Source organism: Lampetra fluviatilis, chromosome 12, assembly GCF_964198595.1.
Source record: "Lampetra fluviatilis chromosome 12, kcLamFluv1.1, whole genome shotgun sequence".
Lineage (NCBI taxonomy): Eukaryota > Metazoa > Chordata > Hyperoartia > Petromyzontiformes > Petromyzontidae > Lampetra > Lampetra fluviatilis.
Genome location: NC_136286.1, coordinates 9,930,674 through 9,951,757, shown reverse-complemented (window position 1 = coordinate 9,951,757; position 21,084 = coordinate 9,930,674). Strand labels below are relative to the sequence as shown.

Genomic DNA, 21,084 nt, shown 5'->3' with positions numbered 1-21,084 from the left:
TGTACTCATAATCCAATTCATGACTTCACGTCTCACGTGGTATCATTTAAATGGGTTCTGTACATTTACTAACAATTTAATTTCCCAGATGAAAACACAAAAAAAAACATGTACAGTGCACGTAATTATAGCTACGTAAAAATTCCCAACCGACTGTGGAGCGCATGAATAGGCAACACACAAGGCCCCATGGGCCAGGCACAGCTCAGTCTTTCAATGTCGTCCAATTAGGAAGCGCGGTTTACTACTTGCAAGCCACTTCACACGTGAATGGAGAAGCGTGGCCATCTTGAAAAGGCCGCCTGGGCCCTGCCCCACGAGGCCTGGACTTGCCCCATTCCTCTTCCACCACTGTGGCTTGTGAGATTTTGTTTGTGCGACGGAGCTCCCCGAGTGAGATGTGGTGGCACCGTAGGGAATTCACATCCTGCACCTGTGCAAGTCACGGGGATGTTCATGGGACAGCACCAGCTGCCTTGGCAGTCATCGGGTGGTGCTCGCCTCGTGTGACTGTGATTGCGCACTTTTCGTGGGGGACATATTCTCAGTGTAATTTTTTTTTACTAAACTAAAAAAACAGTTTTTTTTATTATCCCAGGTAAGGCCCACTGAGCTATATAGCTCTTTTTCAGAAGCGACCTGGCCACAAATGATAGCTTATCATGTGGAAATTTATAGCAGCCAAATAACTCTAAACGCATGTTTCTTAATGTTGAGACAAAAACCAGGAGAAAAATCCACACAACCACAGGGAGAACATGCAAACTCCCAGGTAGTTAACGGCCCACCACCTCGGCGCCTTTGCACACTGTGACCACTTGTGCACTGATTTCTTCTCTAAAAGGTGTAGTACAGTACCTCGCAAATGCAAATTTGTATGAAAAATCAGGGAGGCCCAGCATTGAGATGTTTGGTCAGCACCATTTAACGAGTGGCTTCATGTTAGAGGCAAGTGGCGTACCTCGAGAAACCACGTGGATATGAGGGGATGACCCTCGGCACTATCATCACCTGGACAACTCGCCGCCTGCAAAAGTACAACACCTGCAAACGTCCGGTGGTTACCCATCGTTTCACGGCTCAACCCCTATGCTCTATAGCTTCAAATTATTAATGTAATACGTACAGAATAGTACCATGAGGTCGATTATGTCTTGCATATAATGTCAAGGCTTTGCGCACTGCGCTCTGATCCCACGGGCATGAGTTTGACTCTCAGCCAGAGCTGCTAACGTGAGTGATGGGTGACGCACTGTGACCTACGTGGTGAAACATGGTCAAACCCCCATGGCCGTGACACAGCATGGGACCCCCATCGATGGGTAGGCAAAGCTCTGGAAAGGTTTTATGATGATGATGTCATGGCAACAACCCGGTATAAGAGCAAGAGTGTGGAGAAGAAACTAAAATCTCGGATGTTTTCTTAGGTTTAGTATTCATCATCGTCATGTGAGGGAGGCGGGAGTGTAATGGTTGGCGCTTTGCGCGACGAATCCGGTCACCCGAGTTCGATTTCTGCTCATGGCCAACAGCAGTGACGATTGTTTGAACCGGTCCTGGGCCTCCCCTAGGTGGACTTAGCCTCAAATGAGTACCTGGTGTAGTGCGTAAACGTCGCCACTAGGGAGACAAAGGCGGCCGGGCGTGGTGCTGGCCACCCACCCCCTCGTCTACTGTGCCAGCCTTCATAGGTGCTCGCTGACAGCGCTTCCCCCAAACAGTCTGTTAAGGCTATACAGGGGATCTTTGTCCTGCAGGGAGAGTGACAGTGACATGCTTACTGAGTGCCATGTGCTTTCTGCCCCACCCCCACCCCCATGCACCTCCCTCGTCGTAGTAACGAAGTTACAGTTGCCGGTGGCAGTAGCGCGTGAGGCCATATGTTGGTTTTGAGTGTTGTGTTACATCGAGGGGGATGTCACAGTGCACGCACACGCATGTACGAGGATGCTGGCCTGTGATGTCGCACCTTCTTGCTCGTTCACACCATATGGCAAGCCAATGAACCCAAGACATGGAAACCCCTACAACATTCGGCAAAAAAAAAATGCAAAGTTAATACTTATTATTTGGGTCTGGCGACGGGTAATTTTATGCATTACAGCTTTCATTTATTTCAACAAAAACAGCTCTTTTTGTGGCGAGTGATTTCGCGTTAATTATTTACATCAATTTTAATGAATCGTGCTTAATGCCTCCGCGACTCCCTCAATCTCTGTGCCAGTTTTTTTGTTAATTATGTAATATTAAAGCATTTTAATACCCTCCAATTTATATACTCGAAATGTGGAGCCTGTGTCTTGCCTGAAGCTAAATAAAACATATAAACTCATGTCAAATAATGCAAAATCATACCATGCATGTCTTTTGAGTAATTACTGGTCATTGGTGATGATGGCTGCATATCCAAGCTTATCCCACGATGTGAGGACAGTTGGACATTTTACATGACAGTCCAGCTTTCAAAACATCCACACACTTGCTTGGGGTTGACAAATGTTACGTCTAAATTCCAGTGGTCCAGAACAATAAGTTGAATAAATGTATGAAACTCATTGTGCGTTGTGGTGGAGATCCAAGGGTAACACATAAATCATGGACGGACAGGAAACCCTTCTTTGCGGTGTTTTTTTTGTTCATCAGCCAGTGGGCGGACCAGTGTTTTCCATCAGAAAAACCGAGCCCGTTTCGATTTACCGAGTTTCATCAGCACATTGGTGCTGGGTTGCCAGATGTTACAGTAAATAGCGCTCCGTGAAAATTGTGCCCCTCAAAAGTGTACAAAACTCATTATTCGGTCAACATTAGTTTATTTATTTTCCCACGATTCTCAACCACAATGCACACGAACCACAACGAAGTTGGGACTGTCAAAGTGGTGACCGGACTCCCAAACATCAAAGTGCAGAGATCTTGAATGTAATATCTGGCAACCCAGCACTGCTTCTTGGTTCTTTCGGTAAAGTCACGTAGAAGGGAAATAATAAAATAATAAAAATACAAATTTTTTTTTATTTCCCTTCTACGTGACTTTACCGAAAGAACCAAGAAGATGAATCCCTGCAGTCACGAAAGCTTTAAATCGAAATTTAACCCAGCACTTGTCATTTAATAATCCTGATTCCGCTGATTTGAGAACAAGAAGTAAAAGCCAGTCCTGAGTTTGCTTGTTTAAACAAATGCTGCTGTGAAGCACTGGTGTGAAAGGCCCTTATGCTGATAGTTATTTGTATTTCATATGCAAATATCGTCTTTCTATCCTTTAATTATTAAGCCATTCGTCTAACTACTGCTGCAAAAAGTCTGCCCCATGCCGTGTCGGTCTTGAGCATACTTCACCACTCTGGCCATTATGGGTTGGTGAAGGAGTGGCCCAGGACCGGTGTCAGATTGTGCTTCCCACTTTTGTTAGCCATAGCCAGGAATTGAACTCAAATTGATGGGTTCAGCGCACAGCAAGATGGCTGTTTAGGCGCCTGCAGCACCACCTCGCCAAATGTTTTGAGCCACCTGCCGCCACCGCTTACTTCAGTATCCAACAATTAGGCCTGGGCATTGAGGCGGTGCCCACCTCGGGAGTGAGGGGTGTCCAGGGTAGCCACCCTGCCCCCCCACACTTTGTCTGTTTACGAAAGGGGCACAGTGGTTGGGAGATGTTAACTTCCTCGCCTGCTATGCAGGAGATCGCGGGTTCGATCCCGATCCTGACGCCTGTATATTTGGAGTTTGCTGTAGCTCAGTGGGCCTTATTTGGTAAGATTAAAAAAAATTGTTTAGTTTCACTTGCTTATAGCACTGGCACTAAGATTATTGAATAAAGTTGGATCTCATGGAAGGAGCATGCTATAAATTGTGTGTGTGTGTCCATGAGGGGGAGCGGTGGTGTAGCGGTTAGCGCGCTGCGCTATGAACCTGGCGACCCGGGTTCGATTCCCGCTCACGGCTAACACCAGTGACGATGATCTGAACCGGTCCTGAGCCTCCCCTAGGTCGACTCGGCCTTAAATGAGTACCTGGTGCGGTGTGTAAACATCGCCACTGGGGAGACAAAGGCGGTCGGGCGTGGTGCTGGCCACCCACCCCCTCGTGTACCGTTCCGGCCTTCATAGGTGCTCGCTAACAGCACTTGCCCCTACAGTCTGTTAAGGCTATACGGGGGATCTTTGTCTTTGTCCATGAGGAGGCCAAGGATAAAGGCATGAGACAAGAGCCGACTGTTGGCCATAGTCTGCCAACGTGGAAATGTGCAGGGAGTCGTGACTTCTTAACCGAGAGAGCAATTACCAACCTCACGGAAGAGTTGTCTTTTCATTACCAGAGAAGCATGTACCACATTCCACCCTTATTCCATCTTAAACATTCTACATCAGTTTTTCATAAATAGGTTTATCGTTTGCCAATTATTTCTACAGCATGTGTACAATAAATAGGCTACGAAAGGTCATGGAGACAACCAACTCAAAAAAATGTTGCTATTCAATTAGGCTGGCCAAACCACAGCGTCATACTTTTAACTCGAACGTATCAATAACTCGTCTTACAGGTATAGTAGAGATTCAGGGGAATGTGTAAGTTTAAACGTAGAACTCGGAGTGCTCAACAAAGCGATGCATACCTTTACTTTCCAAAGCACTCACCCTGTAGTTTCCCTCCACATTCTGAAGGCTGAATTCGGTGTAATTTGCTGCTCTTCTTACGTTACCCCTTCAATAACGCCCCACCCTGTCTTTTCCTTGCCAGTGAGTCCGGCGTGGTCCCCGGTGGCGTCCAGCATTCGGCATGGCCATGCTCCAGGCTCTGCTTCTCTTCTCGGCTGAGTCCACGTCCCCAACCTCTCCACCGCCGCTGCTCTCCGACCGCCGGCAAGGCGTGCGACAGCCTCCACCTCCGCGTACACCGCCAGCACAGACACAGACACAGTCCCGGGCTTGGCCACCGCCACCGGCCGCCCCCCTGCGAACCTCGGCCTCCGATCCCAGCCTCGCGCAAAGTGCCGCCGCCGCTAGCGCCGGTGCCGGGGCCGGCTGCGGTGTTGGCAACATGGGCAGCGTGAGCAGCCTGATCTCGGGCGGCGGTGGCGGTGGCGGCGGTGGCAGCGGCGGACCCCAGCACGCCGGAGCCAAGGGCCTGCGCAGCAACGCGGGCCGTGCGCCGCACCTCAAGCAGGGTCTGCTGCAGCGCAACGGGCTGCTCAAGAAGGGCTTCTCCTCCAAGGAGTCAGTGGCGAACCTGCTGAGCGAGGAGCGCGTCGCGGCCGCCAAACCGGCCGTGGCTCGGCTCATCAAGGACGAGCGGTCGGCAGCCGAGAGGCTGGGCGGCGCCAACGGACTGGGGCAGGGCGAGTACGTGCAGCTCAACAGCGGCAGCCTTAGGGGGGGCGACGAGAGGGGCGCGATGGAGCCTGCCGACGGCGGCGCGGGCGGCGTGCAGGTGGCCGGCGTGCCGCTCATCAAGGACATACGGGGGCCTCCGCCCAAGATCGTGCCCATCTCTGGGAGGCTGGAAAAGGTGAGCAGAAAAGTTCAGTTTCATTTATTTGGTATAGCCCTGTGAGCCATTCGGCTCCTTGAATCGGGTGCAACTGCAACAAATAAAAACATGAACAAGAAACATATTAAAGTGACTACTCGCAAACAGAAGAATCCAGGGAAAAAACAGCAACGTTTTCCGGAAAAAAGCACCGTATATCAATGCTGTGTGCAAAAATCCCAGTGGGATGCAAGTCTCTTGCTGGGTCACAGTTCGGTTGGCAATGCGTTATCACAAACGGGAGTTTAGAAAGAGACGTGTATTCATCTTTGCCCTGCCTTTAAAGCAGGGTTCTTCAACTGGGCGGCCGGCAGGTCAGATGTGGCCTGTGAAGGCTGTTTATTGTGAGTGGCTAATCGAACTGTGACCCAGCAAGAGATTTGGCTCGCAGGCGGACGGAGATATACGGATATTAAAAATAGAAAACAATAGATAGAGATGAGAGCACTGTATACAAGAGATAAAGATTAACAAAATATATCTGAGAGACCTGAAGACACGGGTATAGATTAGAAGGCACATGTACGCGATGCCAGCACATTGCAATCTTATTATGTGGCCCACCATAAAATATAGTTTAAGAACCCTGCCTTAAAGAATAAATAGGGTTAGCCACTGCGGTGTGGGAAATCAAAAGTGACATTCGTAACATGTGAATGGAAGTTAAATAATATTTTATCAGTGCGCAATTATCTGCGTGTGAGTGGGATGTTCGCTGTGGTGTGCTGCAATCCATCGTGTCTGCTAATGCATAATTTAGATTTCCTTTATCATCGCAAGTTGCTTTTTATGCTGCTGCTGCCTCTTTGTCTGTACAAATGCCTCATGACGCTCTTGAAAAGGTGGCACAGCACAAGGCTGTTTTACTCCTTGTATTGTGTAGAAACTACATAAATTAAATTAAAAAAATGTGTGAACAAGTATATATTTGAACAAGGTGGCTGTGCAAGGACGGCTTGCGAGGTTTCTCACGCTGCTCTTAGAATTTTTGACAAGTCGCTTCAGTTTGACTGAGCCTTTTTGGCGTTTATAGTGACTGACATCCTTAACATGATCTGGTATAATATAGGCAACTTTCAATGTTCCATGGTTGTTAAATGCATTAGTTGTGAAGGTATTTATTTTCTCTTATCTTGAACGGTTGATTACGCGGAGTTCTATCATACTCTATTTGAAAAAAGTTTTGCTGGCTGGCTAGCCCACAGGCGGCGGGCAAGTGCATGGCGGTGACATCACCTAAATCACACAGCCTTGAAACGGTCCGTGTGTCACGCTGATGTGACACCTCCCACGCCAGCTGTGGCAGTGCTAGTTATTATTATGTGTATGCTCGTGTCCATGGTTGGTGAGCTTACATTTGACGGCAACCTTAGGCGGGCAGTCGTGGCACACACCTATTGTCCAGCACTGTGGAGACAAGTATTGGTGAATCGTACCCCGTTCCCGTCGGCGTTGAGGCGCTAATCCTCTGGCTTGCCAGGAGAGGGCAGTACAGCAGACTGCCTGTTCTGTTTGGAATTGGTGTTTCTCCCCTCACACGCATGGGGTTTTCCGGATGCTCCAGTTTCCCCCCACATTTAAACACTCATGAATTTCCCAATGACACCTTAATATACAGAGGAATGCAGAGCTTTGGCAATTGCTGGTACCGGCTCATCGCCCCCAGGCTGCCTTCATTGCGTGTCTGTGGTTCCCTCTCGCCTCAGCGGCGTTCCCTCTCCAATGGTGTGGATGAAGATCAGGATACAGATATTATAGATTTACATTATATAAGATCTCTGATGTATTATTTAATAAATATCTCCTTGCAGGAAAAACAAAAACAAACTGATGGGTGCTAAAGCATGTGCACTTGCTCAGAGGGGGTGACAGTGCCACACACAATGGTGCCAGTAGATTTTGGGGGCCGTCCATAAATGACGTCACACACCTATGGGGGGGGGGTCAGACATTTGTGACGATCTCCTACAACATCAGAGTGCAGCGCCACATTAAATACGCACTACAATGACAATAGTTTAAAGCGATTTGAAGCATGTTCTTATTTTGGGGGGCGGGGGGCAGAGCTTTGTGACGTCATATTTGAGAGGGGTCTGACTTTTGTGACGCCGTGTGCCGATGGAGAGTGGGTCAAAAATCGTCCAAAATCGCGTGACGTCATTTATGGACGGTCCCCTTGAGCAAAATAACCAAGAGGTGAAGTCAACCAATCTCATTGTGTTTTTGGTGTAATTTCATAGTAAGTAGTACGTTATTTAATTCAATTCTAATAGCATTTCAGAAATGTGTTTACCGAAGGCGTTAGGGTGGAGGACTTTAAGTTCACTGTTTTGTTTGTGACGAGGGCCTGCCCTAACTTGTTAAACATCCTTGTCATCTGCATAAACAAACATTCAGGTTATTTTTAGCGCGGAGTACTGTATTCGGAAAATAATAAAAACATGTTTTTTTAGAAATCACCTTGACAGTTTCTGTGAAAAAGGCAGCTCTGGTACATTTTGAGGTTTTACATTTTTTTTTGCAACAGATTCATCATGAAGGGCCTTTCCCAAACTTTTCTCCACAGACACACCCCCCACATTAATAAAACCAGAATGCACCACAACTAAGGAAGATTGCATTGATGGTCGTGATGCATGTTAATGTACATCAAAGTTATTTAAGAATTGTAGTTTACAGCCATTTGTCATGCCACTGCTGGATGGAGTCCCCCCCCTCTCCCGCACATCCTTTCAAGCGTGGGGGTTGTTTGACCTTACTGCACTACATTGGTCAGTGTGGGTTGGTGATGACGGATGCCCGATGCCAAATCAATTCAGATATCGCTCGTCATTGATGTTATTAGCCACGGCCGGAAATTTAACTCGGGTCACTGAATGTATATCACGGAGTTCGAACCACTGTACCACCACCCGCCCCATCCCTTTTTACTGATGAATAAAAAAATTGTAACGTTGCAAGCAATACTTACATAACTATAACGTATTTAAGACTGAAGCTTTCGGGCATTTTCCTGAGTAAAGATTAATAACAATACCGTGTGTTCCTATTTTATAAATAAGCACAGCGTGAGCCGAACAGGTTTTTTTAAAAGTTATTTTTGGATTAAATGCAAAGGTAATTTGTCACTTTGTCTCATTATTCATCCTACGTATTTTGGACATGCACCAGGGTGTTCCTGGGTTTTTCTTTTAGTGAACGAAGCCACACGTAAGCTAATTCACCTAGGTGAAGGAAGCCATTGCACTTACTGTGTAAGCCCTTATTGAAATTCTTCAGGGCGTCTTCATAAATTCCATCCATCGCATGCGTTCCTTCCTCGCCTGTCAGCAATAATGGATTGCTTACATGCAGAAACACACGCTCGCCCATTTCATTGGCTGCGAATATACATTTCTTTGTCAAGACCACCCTGCACAGAAACAATGAAAATGTGTAAGTATTTGTTAGTACAAATATCGTAAATACAAATACTCAATTAATCGAATCGGTAATACTTTAGCTCAGAGTTATATGAACACCATGAAGTATTACTCTTGAACACGGGCAGAAGACAACCGTCGCGTTTAAAATCGTTTCACCCCGGCTGCTTGCCAAACGTTCGTCTTAATTGCAGTGGCCAACGTTGTTGTGGCGGCGTTCACACTGCAGTGGGACGAGTTCCTTTTTGGGCAGAATGCGCTGTGGAGACAGCCAGAGTCCTGTGGGCGTTCGCAGGTGTCACCCGTCACCCAGACAATGGCCACACGCCGCCGCCGCCGCCTCACTGACTCGGCTTATCAATGCCGCCCACATTCCAATGAAATGACCGAATTCTCGGCCGCGGCGGTGTGGGGCAAGTTAAAACTCGCTTATCCGATCGGTCAGCATTCAGAAGGATCGCACGAGGCGGTGACATTCATAACGGTGAGGGGCTCTAGGCAAAAAATACTTTTTAGATTAACCCAGGTTTTTGGCAATAACTGCGTAGCGTCTTTCCACGCAACACAAAGGTTGCTTTTGTTTTCTCTGACATTTATTTGTTTTCGTTTCTCCGCCTTCATCCCTCGTACCTCCTCTACCCCCCCCACCACCACCACCACCCATTTTGTTTCAGAGTGTGGAGAAGAAGCTCATCCGTCCCATCGCCCTCAAGCCGGCGGCGACAACGTTGTCTGGCGGCGGTGGCAGCGGCGGCGGCTCCTCCCGCGGCGGTGGCGGCGGCGGCGGTGGTGGTGGCGGCAGCAGCTCCCAGCGGCCCTCGCAAACCTCGGGGCCTCGACCCCTCAAGGGCATCTTCCCGCTGGAGCAGGTCAAGTGCGCCGTGCCCAACTCGATCGCGCCTCCCAGCAAGTGGAGCTCCACCGAGGGCCTCTACCAGAACGTGGGCCAGCACGCGGCTGCCGCAGGACAGTGCCTACTGTCGGACTCGGGCCGCAACTCGCTGTCCAGTCTGCCCACGTCCGTAGGGGCCGGAGTGGCCGGTGCCATCGGGCGGGTGGACGGGCTGTGCGTGGTGGGAGGGCCCGGGGGGGTGCAGCACCAGCAGCAGCACCAGCAGCAGCAGCTACATCATCATCATCAGCACATCGTGGGGAAGATCAGTGCCTCGACGGGCCACATCGACCACATCGCGAGCGGAGCGCCGCTGCAACCGCCCCCGCCTGCCACGATGATGTCCCATCACCACCACAATGGGCTCTCATCCGGCAGGAAGGCCTCGGCCGTTGAGGTTTGTGACGCACACGACAATTGGATTTGTTTCCCACACTGTTTAATGCCTTTCTTCGTTGCTCTCTGACGTGTTTTTGGGTCTTACTGCCTGTTGTTTGGCATGATGTTTTTTTTCCCTGCACGTGCCGAGAGCTTCAGGAAATTAATTGGTTATTTGCCCCATTGTTGAAGTTGGTTTTACGTTGTTGCATTATTTTTTTTCGTCATTTTGGTGACCCGAGTCACTCTTGCAAATCGGATTATCTTTGGTCTCTTTGATTTCCCACATGGCTAAACAACATTAAAATGTATAAGGTATAGGGTGGTTTATAGCAATACAGTATGTAATTTAATGTTGGGTTTGTCTATGGCAGTATATAGTACGGTATAGACGCGTGTGATGTAAGAGAATAAAGTTTAGATGGAAGCATATTATATAATTTTTTACAACGTAGAATTTTGTATGTATTACTTACTGTTAGTAACTCAGCTTATTGTAGAATATAGTAAGTATACTGATGATGCTATGTAGTTTATACTTTAGTTTGTTATGCAGTTTATACTTTAGTTTTTTACGTGGTTGTTTAGTAACTGCAGCTACATACTATTAACATTCCTTTCCTTTGTTAATGCTACCCCCCTCCCCCCCCCCTTTGATGCTGCTAATCCTGCATAATGCACGGGCATAGTATTGATTTGGAACCCCCCCAGCCCACCTCCTACGCATTTTCCATATGCTGAATTCCTCTTGATATGCAAATTATTTTGTCTAGGCGCTCTTCTTCCCACCTCCCCCCCTCTAACCCAGCTTAAATATACGCTCCAAGCTTGGTGGTGTTTCATTATTCGCCTGAGGACGGCTGCTTGCGTTGTGGCCGAAACGTCGTGAGAATTGTTTTATTATGTTTTATTTTTATTATTTTATTACTTCCCTTCTACGTGACTTTACCGAAAGAACCAAGAAGAACATAAAGTAAACTGTCCGAACAGCAAGCGACAAAACCCAACAACACAATCGGGGGAGCTGTTAAGTACGTAGCAATAAAATCACGAGCACTATTACAATGAAGTGCACGCTTTTCCAAACTGTGAACGAGCGGAGTTGGCTGTGTGATGTATTGTGCCTTATATATTTAGCAGAATGGAAATTCAATGTTCAAAAATGTCTTATCAACTGAATACATTGTACTGAAAATCCACACATAACACCTGACTGTAGATCCCATAGCTTTTCGTAGCTTGTGAGCGGAAGAGACAATTGTTTCACACGTGCCTCTTGTTCCATTTGTTCGTCTATTTTTGGGGAAATTACACACATCCATGCTCGTGCATTCACGAGCGTTTCACACATACACGCACACACGCACACACTCAGAGCTGTTAAAACCACGAGGCACGTGGACCCATTCTCATGACCGCATGATTTGTTCTCTCCGATGTACGTTTGCAAGAGCGCGCACGCATCATCTCTGCGAGTCGTTTGCCGCGCGCGTCCGCCCACGCTAGCGCGCACACTTTATCCTCGCACCCCGCGCTCGCCCGTGCGCTGCCACCTCTTCTGCTCGCTCGCTCGCTCGTCCGTTTGCCCGTCCGTCCGCTCACCCCGCTCGCGTCGTGGTTCTCCCCCCCCCACCCCTCCGCGCAGTCAGGGATGCTCAGCGGCGGCTCCACGCTGGACAGCGGCCGCGGCTCCTCCTCCAGCAGCAGCGGCGGCAAAGGGGGGGGACGGCGGCCGACGGGCACTGGCGGCAGCGAGGCGGGGGGCTCGTGCGACCAGTCGCCGTGCTCCGACGACCCGTACGACGTGGAGGAGGAGTTCCGGCGGCGGTGGACGCGGCAGGCGGGCGGCGAGGGCGGCCCGACCGTCCCCTACGCCCGCGACGACCGAGGGCCCGGGCCCTCGGAGGCTGAGCTTGCCGAGCTGAGGTACGACGCTGAGGGAATGGATTTTTTGGCGTTGTTTGGTTGATACGACTGTCTCCCGCGTTGTTGTCTCCTGCATTTGGCAAGTTCCCCGTAGCTGAATTCTTTAGGTGTACAGAGAAAACACGAAAATGCACAACCTCTACTGGTTGAGGCACCCTGTCACATGACCTCGCCACCATTACTTTTTCTCTCTATAAGCCGTTGACTGTGGGTGGTGATAGCTGCCAAGGAAATTTTTTTTTTCTCTTAATAATACAAAAAAAATTTGTCTGGTCAGTGCACCATTGGGTCCGGGATCCTTCCATTTCACACGTAGTATTTCTTTTTTTTATTGTGGCTCCTCTGGGTTGCAAATCTGCAAATACCAAGGGCCGAGTGCTGTCGAGGGCCAGGCTTGCTGAGCTGAGGTATGACGCGGCTGAGAATTTCCGCCCGTGTAACGATTTATATCTGGCCATTGAAGCAGTCATAAAAAATATATTATTCAGAGAAGCCCAAAATAGCGGCCACCGAACATGCTCCACACATGCCTCCGCAGCCTCATCCGCGCCGTATAAAATATGGTCGGCAAGTGATAAATTAGGTGGCATGATGCAATTAAAGAAGGGATGTTCATTAAAACTTGTGCCTCGTATGTCAGTGACTTTGGCATGGAATTCTCGTCATTCCTGATTTGTTGGATTTGCTTGGACCCTTGGGGCACTTAAATAACCCACAAAAAATAACTGCGCAGCTTTGTGCTGCCGCTGTCTTCACATGGAATGTGTGTAGGTGGTGGGGTGGATAATTTACGGCAATGGCTGCTCAACCGAAGGTTGGTTTTCTTATCGGGGCTTGTTATGGGGCTTGTTATGAGGCTTGTTATCCAAATTAACCACAAAGCAGAGAGGTATGATGAAGGGCCATTGGCTGAAATGTTGGCTAATGCATATCTTTATTCGTTCCTTTCAGGGCAGAGTTATTGATGGATGTTTTGACGTTTTGTTATTGTTCTGAATGCACCAAAGCCAAAGCATTATATCGCAAAAAATAAAAAGTTTAAACCATCTCAAACGATAAGAATTATTATTTATGCTATATAAGCATCAGGAAATATTGTTCATTCAGTTGTAATGCAAATCGGTTGGTTTTATTTGGCTGTGAGTGTAATTAAGCGAAACTTCAATTGCACTCGCATTATAATTACAGCGAAACCCCATTCCGAGATTCTCCAGGAGTTCCAGAGAAATTTTACATCATGAACCAGAGAAAATCATGGACCAGAGAATAATGTTTCTTCCCAGAACACACTTCACTTCATGCTGTCTGTTTATCCTAAACCTGTTCGTCTCTTTCTACCTCTCACACCTCTCATGCTGTATTTGTCTCCCTCCATACATCCTTGCAATGTTTAACACGCAGTAGCCTTTCTCGAACAATATCCATAATGGAGGTTTTTTTGGGTTAGATCGTGTGCATACAAATGTGTCGTTAAACCCTCCACCACCCGGCACAGCCAATTAGTAATTCGTAACTAATTGGTGTGCTGAACGAGTAACTAATTGGCATGTTCTGTTTACGTGACAAACCTTAGTAATTGGCTGTGTCGGGCGGTGGCAGGTTTAACGACACTTTTATATTCACGCGATCTAACCCAAAAAAAACCTTTAATGGATCTCCTTGTAATGTCTCCAGATCTCTCACTGCATACATCTGGAAGTCCAGTCTTTGCTTCTCACGGCTCGTGCCACATCTTGGTGCGATAAAAGTTTTTTATGGGGAAGAAAAAACATGGTTATAAATATATTTACAATATATGGTAGAGGCAGAATTCTAAACGATGTAATACTTGGAAAATGTTGGGAGGATGCTTGTAGCAGGAAAATGTAACATCATGCTGATATGGATCTTTGGGGATCTCCCAAAAATGTGATAATGCAAGAAAAAACCATGACAAATAGGAATGTTATGTCAAAGTTTGTATATTCACTGTTTCCAACATCACTCCAGCACAATTGAAAGTACAGTCTATAGTAAAGTGATGCGGATTACCTAAAGCTGGAAAATAGTGTAGCACTCTGCATATCAAGGAAAGGTTTAATTAATATTTATCCATCACCGCACGAAATTGTGTGATCATATGCAAAAAAACAATGTGTGCAGCAATAGTTACATCTGCTGCGAAAGAATTAAGACAAACTCAATACTGTAGGCAGTTGGTAGTAAGTGGTGGCCTGGGTTCGATTCCCGCTCGGTCAACACCAGTGACGATTATCTAAACCGGTCCTGGGCTTCCTCTAGGTCGGCTTGGCCTCAAATGAGTACCTGGTGCAGTGTGTAAACATCGCCACTGGGGATACAAAGGCTGCAGGGCATGGTGTTGCCTACCCCCCACCCCCTCACGTGCCATGCTGGCCTTCATAGGTGTTCGCGAACAGCACTTCACCCAAAAATCTGTTCAGGCTACACGGGGGATCTTTATCTTTGTGTATTCGTATGTGTAGAGGATGCTTTTATTTTAATGCCACTTCCCACCCTGCTTTCATATAATGTATGAGTGTGACATTATGTAACTTGTTATATTTACATACATATTGTTTCCCATGCACACATCTCCTCTTCATTCTTAGGAGCTCACTCTGCCACCTTCTGTATTTTCATGCCCTCTTCTTATTGTGTCTGTATGTTGAACTTCTTTTGCACTGTAAGTAGCCAACCGTGCTAATCAGAGGTACGGGGGAAGGACAACAAACACAACAGTTCTAAAGAAATTCGTTTTCATTCTAGATTTAAAATTGCATAGCTGCAAGTGGCTTATTAACATCGGAAGGTAGAGCATTCCAGACGGCCGCAGAAGCGCATCTGAAAGGGATGCTATGCAGTACCCGTCTTTGTTCTATCGCTCGCCAAAAGCCGCTGTCCATCTCAACTCAAACATGCACCCTCTACCTCTCGTACGTCTCTCTGCCACCCAACACTACCACCAGCCTCACGCCCGACCATTCCTTGTTGACCCTTGCCTCCCCCGTCCCCCGCCCCCCACCCCAATGCCACAATTTCCGCTCGTGGACCAGCAGGCAGGCGTACGGGGCACGCCTGCGCCAGGCCGGGCAGAAGGCTCAGCGGGCGCAGCACATGGCGCAGCTGCAGGTGTTCCAGCTGACGCAGGAGAAGCGCCGGCTGCAGGAGGAGGTGGGGCGCCTGCAGGACGAGGTGGCCCGCATGCAGGGGAACTGCCAGACGCTGGAGAAGCACTGCTCCGCGTTCCAGCGCCAGCAGAACGAGCTGGCCCCGCGCCTGGAGGAGACCAAGTGGGAGGTGACGTTAACGCACAGCTGCGCCACCCGTGTTCCCGCACCTCCAATTTAAGCACGGTTGGCCTACGTACGGTGCGCAAAGAAGTTCGGCGAAACGCACCGCTGCTGTCTACTACGACGTAACGCGTCGCTGCCATCGCTTAACGCACCGCCGCATTAAGAGCGGCCGCGCATGTACGAGTAAAGAGAGACGCCACTTCTCCGGGCGTGTTCGGTGCGAATCCTGTCACGTGTGTGTGTGTGTCCGCACAGATTGCTCCTCTTCATCCAAACGGTGAAACGTCAGTTTGACCAAATCGGCTGACACGCGTCCGATCTCACTAGGCTTAAAAAGCTTGAGCAGGGGTGAATCTGGATGTTGCTTGGATCGACAAGTTTCCGTGGCTACGTGGCAAGCAGTCGGAGGGAATGCAACACATTTCATCGTTATACTGTACTTTCATGCTCCCCGCCTTCGCCAATTTGCACTGACCAGTGTGATGAAGTCTCGTCAAATAACCCGAGTGACCCGCACAGTATATGTATACACAGAGTGCAGATGAACACGTAAAAGGAAAGAATGTGCTATCACCTCCAGCTGACTCCTTATTTTATATTTATAGAACACTTCAGCTCAAGGCACTTCACATAATAAAATAAAGCTGTATAAATATATTATTTAGATGGCGCGGGATGTTCAAGTTATACGGAATGGGTGACCACGATAGAGGAGGGTGAGTTTGGGGTTAGGGGAGTGGATGGTGGGGGGGGGGGTATTGAGGGGTGGGAGGAAAGAGGAAGAGAATGGGCAATGGAGAAGAGGTGCGTTTTAAACTCGAGAGGCGAAGATAATGAGATGCATTTAGCACTCGTCCGTCCGTGCGAAGACTGGGAGTATAGAAAAACATTTGCCACAACGAATCGGCCACCCATCTTACCCGGACACTTTATTTGGCGATCCTGCATTGGCGCAGCGGTGCACAAGCAGAAATGACAAACGGCTCGAAACATTCCTCAGTAACACTGCCTTACAAAGAAAACGAATATATTGAGGAAAACTTATCCGGTCAAAAGCTTTGTGTCGTGCGGCAGCTGACGGCCAGGATAACAGGAACGTGAACTGATTGATTTTAGGAGGAATGGATAATAAATATACTGTAGCGATGGAAGGAGTTGCATTCACCCCATTAGCATGGAGACGACTGTTGTTGTGACCACTCGCACTTTGAGTGAGTGTTGCCATCTGCTCTGTGTGGTGCTGGCCACCCCCCACCCCCTCGTGTGCCGTGCCGGCCTTCATCGGTGCTACTCGCTAACAGCACTTGCCCCAAAAGTCTGTTAGCGCTGTACGGAGAGGATCTTTGTCTTTGTTTTCGCTCTCTCCGTCCAGGACACAATGAGTCCATTTGCGACCAGTATCCCTTAATCAGAGCATAGCTCCTTTTATGTTTTGCTCGGGGCCTACGTGGAGGGGAATGAGTGTCGGCAGTGTCAATATTAGCGTGGGTTTATCAGATCCAGATACAGGCAAACCCATGTGCAATGTGTACACGTGTGGGTGGGCACAGTACGATTTCATGTTTTACATTCTCTTCTCAATCACGGATATCAGAGTGTTAAGAGATGTTGCATGCCAACGTTGTAACCTACGGTAAGCTACGGTAATTGTATGGCTGTATTTCCAGGTGTGCGACAATACGACTGCGTACGTTCTCGTGGTCCATCTCAGGTGTAAACACGTTGGAAAACCCTGACTCGTCACGTTCGTCTCTTCCCCCACGCGTGTGCCCCTTTTTTTTTTTGTCGGGTTTCGTTCGTCCCTCATATAATTTCCCCCCCTTTCTCGAATTTAAAAATTTTAATTTTCAGAGTCCTCGGTGTGTTTCTGACGACGGCGTGCCACAGGTGTGCCAGAAGTCGGGGGAGATCTCTCTGCTCAAGCAGCAGCTCAAGGAGGCCCAGGCGGAGCTGGCGGGTCGCCTCGGCGAGCTGCTCGCGGTGCGCGCGCAGGCACGCGACGCGCGCTCCGAGCTGGCCTCGCGCGACGAGCAGACGCGCGCCCTGCAGGCCCGCCTCCACGCCAAGACGGCCGAGCTCGAGGTGTGCGCCAACGAGCTGCAGCGCCGCGCCAGCGAGGCCGCGCTGCTCCGCGAGAAGCTGGCCCAAAACGAGGCGCAGGCGGCCGAGCTCCGCCGCAAGCTGGCGGACGTCGCGGCCGCCCCCCCCGCCGGCGGTGGCGGCGGCCGTGGCATTGACGACGCGGACAGAAGGGTGCGCGAGGATGAGGAGGAGGACGACGAAGAGGGTGAGGCGGAGGAGGCCGAAAACCGCCGTGGGGAAAACAGGACCGACGGAGCGCAACCGGGGCCAGGGAAGCCACCCGTCGGCACGCGGGGCCTGACGGAGCTCCCGCCCGAGGGCGACGACCGCAGCGGAAGCGCGGGGGACGGGTCGGAGGCGGAGAGCCGGCTGCAGGGCCTGCGGCGCGACGTTAGCAGGATGCAGGTGGAGGTGGAGGCCCTGCGCGAGAAGCTCGGCGAGCAGGCGGGCGCGTTCGAGGAGGAGCGGCGCGTGTGGCTCGAGGAGAAGGACAAGGTGATCCGCTACCAGCGGCAGCTGCAGCAGAGCTACCTGCAGACCTTCCAGAGGAACCGCGCGCTGGAGGACGAGGTGAGGCGCATGGCGGCCGAGCTGGAGAGCAGGGACATGGAGGAGGTGGACGCTCACAGCGAGTTTTCTTACAAGAACGCGGCGACTGCCGGCGCCGTGGTCTCTGCGGTGGCTCCGACTGAAATCTGACGGCACCGCTCGACGGCTGTGCTGCACGGCAGGGACTTGGCGCGTTTGTTTACGAAGGGAGCGCCAGACAGACAATCGACCAGTCGCCATCTCTGCCCCTGAGAAATGTGCACCACGAAGAATGGAGCCTTAATTAATGATTGATTTCTATTGACCTTATGGCCAAGAGCAGAATGTTGTCACACCGAAACCAGTTTTCTTTTTAACATTGCAAAATATTTACATTGCAAAGTCCGTGAGATGACTTTAATTCAACTTCCTGGTAAACGGGATGCCCGCTGTGATGGGGGATGGAATATTCTACCCCCAAAATGCTACAGATAGTTCATTGTGAAAATTACTTTCCTGACCCGCGCGTGTGTGTGTGTGTATCTGTCTGTCCTTGTACTTCGTTAATTCTCTGCAGTACAGTATTTATCTCTTGCCATAACCCGAGGCAATATTTATTCATCAGTGTTCGCTTGCACTTACTGTAAACAGACAGTGGAATAAGCACATCTAGTTCGGTTTGGACAAGCACATGACCGCCATTATACGTGTACATATTGCAGCTCGCCGGTTTGTATATATTGGTGATGGCTGTCAAACCCTCGCAGATGTCCTTGTGTAGGTTTGTAATGTAGCTTTTTCTACGTTGTAGAGGTTACGTGGACATTCATGTTTCTACCACCGTCATGACGAAAATGTGAATATTTGTGCGTGTTTTTTTTCTACGTGCTTGCATGGTTACCCCATTGTTGCTGAATTAACGTCAAACCGTTGTGTAAATATTTACACTATGAGATCTCTTTTACCAGTGGCAAAATATAATGGTAGGTTTTTACCCTTTTAACTGGTACAAAACTGACACCTTTATTCAAGGCATCATGTTTGCAATGACCACAACACAAGTAGTCAAAAAAGCAAACAAAAAGAAGCAACTCTGATAAGAATGATAATATGCACTGTCCTTGAAGTTGATTGGCCCACACCCGAGACGGCTTTCTTTAGAGCCTAGTCCCCATTGGTGTAGGGCCAGATGACACCAGAAGGCGTACAACTCAAAAACAGTGCAATATCAGAGTATTGAGAGTTCGGGGTAAACATTTACACTATGAGATCTCTTTTAACAGTGGCAAAATATATTATCCTTATCAGAGTTGCTTCTTTTTGTTTGCTTTATTGACTACTTGTGTTGTGGTCATTGCAAACATGATGCCTTGAATAAAGGTGTCAGTTTTGTACCAGTTAAAAGGGTAAAAACCTACCATTACGTTGTGTAAATGTGCATGTGTTCCCGCAAACGGTGTCAACGATGAACGAGACGAAGTTGTCGTCGGTGCCATATGTGCGAGTTTCCAAAGAATTCCGAATCCCCGCTGAAGACGCGCTCCGTGTTCGGCGGTTAACTGACTAGCTTTGCTCGCTCGAATACACGGCGGTCTTGTCCAACATGCTACATCCTTCCCCGCCGTACTTATGCGGCTTCGAGCGTGTTTCGTATAATCGTCGACTGTCGCGGCTTAATGACCACTCGCATTTGTACGTGAAAATAATACGTCTAAAAATGCCAGTCGTGAATATCTTTAAATGCGTTTTGAAGGCCATGATTCTCACACCCTTCAATATCGTGGTGCTGCTCATTTACAGTGCCGTGGATTCAGGCTCGCCTAGTCAAAGCTCTGTAAAGACGTCGTACACATTTTGGTGCACTGCTATATACACTGTACGGTAAATGTTTGCTTATTGTTTTTCACTCGATAGAAATTGCTTCATCACCAAAGTCCACGGGGGACTCTGCATATGGACTCGATTTGGTATATACAGTACCTCATACTCAACATTTTTCAAAAGAGTCCACTCGAGGCTAACTACAGAAATTACATATTTTGTACGTACCAAAATCTCACAGAATGTTTCCAGCTGGTGATTGTGTAAAATGTCTGTGTCATGTGATTGTGGCTACTTGGGTTTTATAGTTTGCTAATTATTGGCGACTGGGTGTAAACACATAACACCTTTTGTATGACAGTGGTTCTCAACCATTTTGTTGTTCCGCCCCCTCAGCCTCAGACTCCCATACTGCATTAGTGTTTTGTTACCACATCATGTGATGTGACGCTGACGTTCCCCGGCCACATTCACGATGCATCCTGCACGGTATCCACGCCGCAGCCTGCGCCCTCTAGGCCTCCTAGGGGGTGCATCCCACAGGTTGAGAGCCACTGCCCTCAGAACTCGTAATGTTTGACCCATGTTTCAAATAGTAAATGGCTAAGACAACAGCTGGTGTGTTAAGCTGAGCTGTAGTTTAAATGTGGGTTCAATTGTTTATCTCTCCTGCCTTGAGGCTTCCAACGTGTTGGAATATGTGTTCCCTTTTTATTTATTTAAGTATTAATATTTTAGCAATAATTAATACAAAGCAATTTGCCAATCTTATGTTTCACTTCTGAGCGTTTTAAAAGTCGCCGTTTGTAGTTGAATTGATCGTCGTACATGATGCTTTTCATAGTCCACAACTGTAATTTTTTTTCATTTTCAATTAAGGACATTATGTTACTGAGAATTTTTGATCTATTTCCCATATTACACATGTCCTCATAGTATACATATACACAATACAGCATATAAAACAACCGTTTATGCAATATAAATAAAATCCCAAAAGTAGGAAACTTAACAGGATAAAAATACAGTACATAAATATGATGTCGTTAACTTAGGGGCCTGTATTCAGTGTTGCCAACTTATCGATCTTGTTGCTAGATCTAGCTACTTGTTGGGTTTCTCTCGTGGAAAGCTTGTCGAAACGACTACGTTACATATCTAGCGACTTCTTGAGATGAGGACATGATGCAGATTTAGGAGCTATTCCCCATGG

The 21,084-nt window shown here is 48.4% G+C and overlaps 1 protein-coding gene across 5 annotated transcripts in view; it reads left to right on the top strand.

Annotated features, from left to right (window-relative positions):
• Nucleotides 1-19,076, top strand: part of LZTS2 (leucine zipper tumor suppressor 2) — a 68,707-nt gene extending 49,631 nt beyond the window's left edge. For 3 of the 5 annotated variants that reach the window (XM_078861597.1, XM_078861601.1, XM_078861599.1), the window contains exons 2-6: nt 4,741-5,508; nt 9,626-10,240; nt 11,867-12,147; nt 15,201-15,444; nt 17,328-19,076. In XM_078861597.1, coding sequence (XP_078717723.1) covers nt 4,780-5,508; nt 9,626-10,240; nt 11,867-12,147; nt 15,201-15,444; nt 17,328-18,221 — 2,763 coding nt within the window. In that variant the 5' untranslated portion in view covers nt 4,741-4,779 and the 3' untranslated portion in view covers nt 18,222-19,076. Of the gene's footprint in view, nt 1-946; nt 1,058-4,740; nt 5,509-9,625; nt 10,241-11,866; nt 12,148-15,200; nt 15,445-17,327 lie in introns of all 5 variants that reach the window. The other 2 variants (XM_078861600.1, XM_078861602.1) reach the window with 2 other exon arrangements.
• Nucleotides 19,077-21,084: the final 2,008 nt, after the last annotated feature.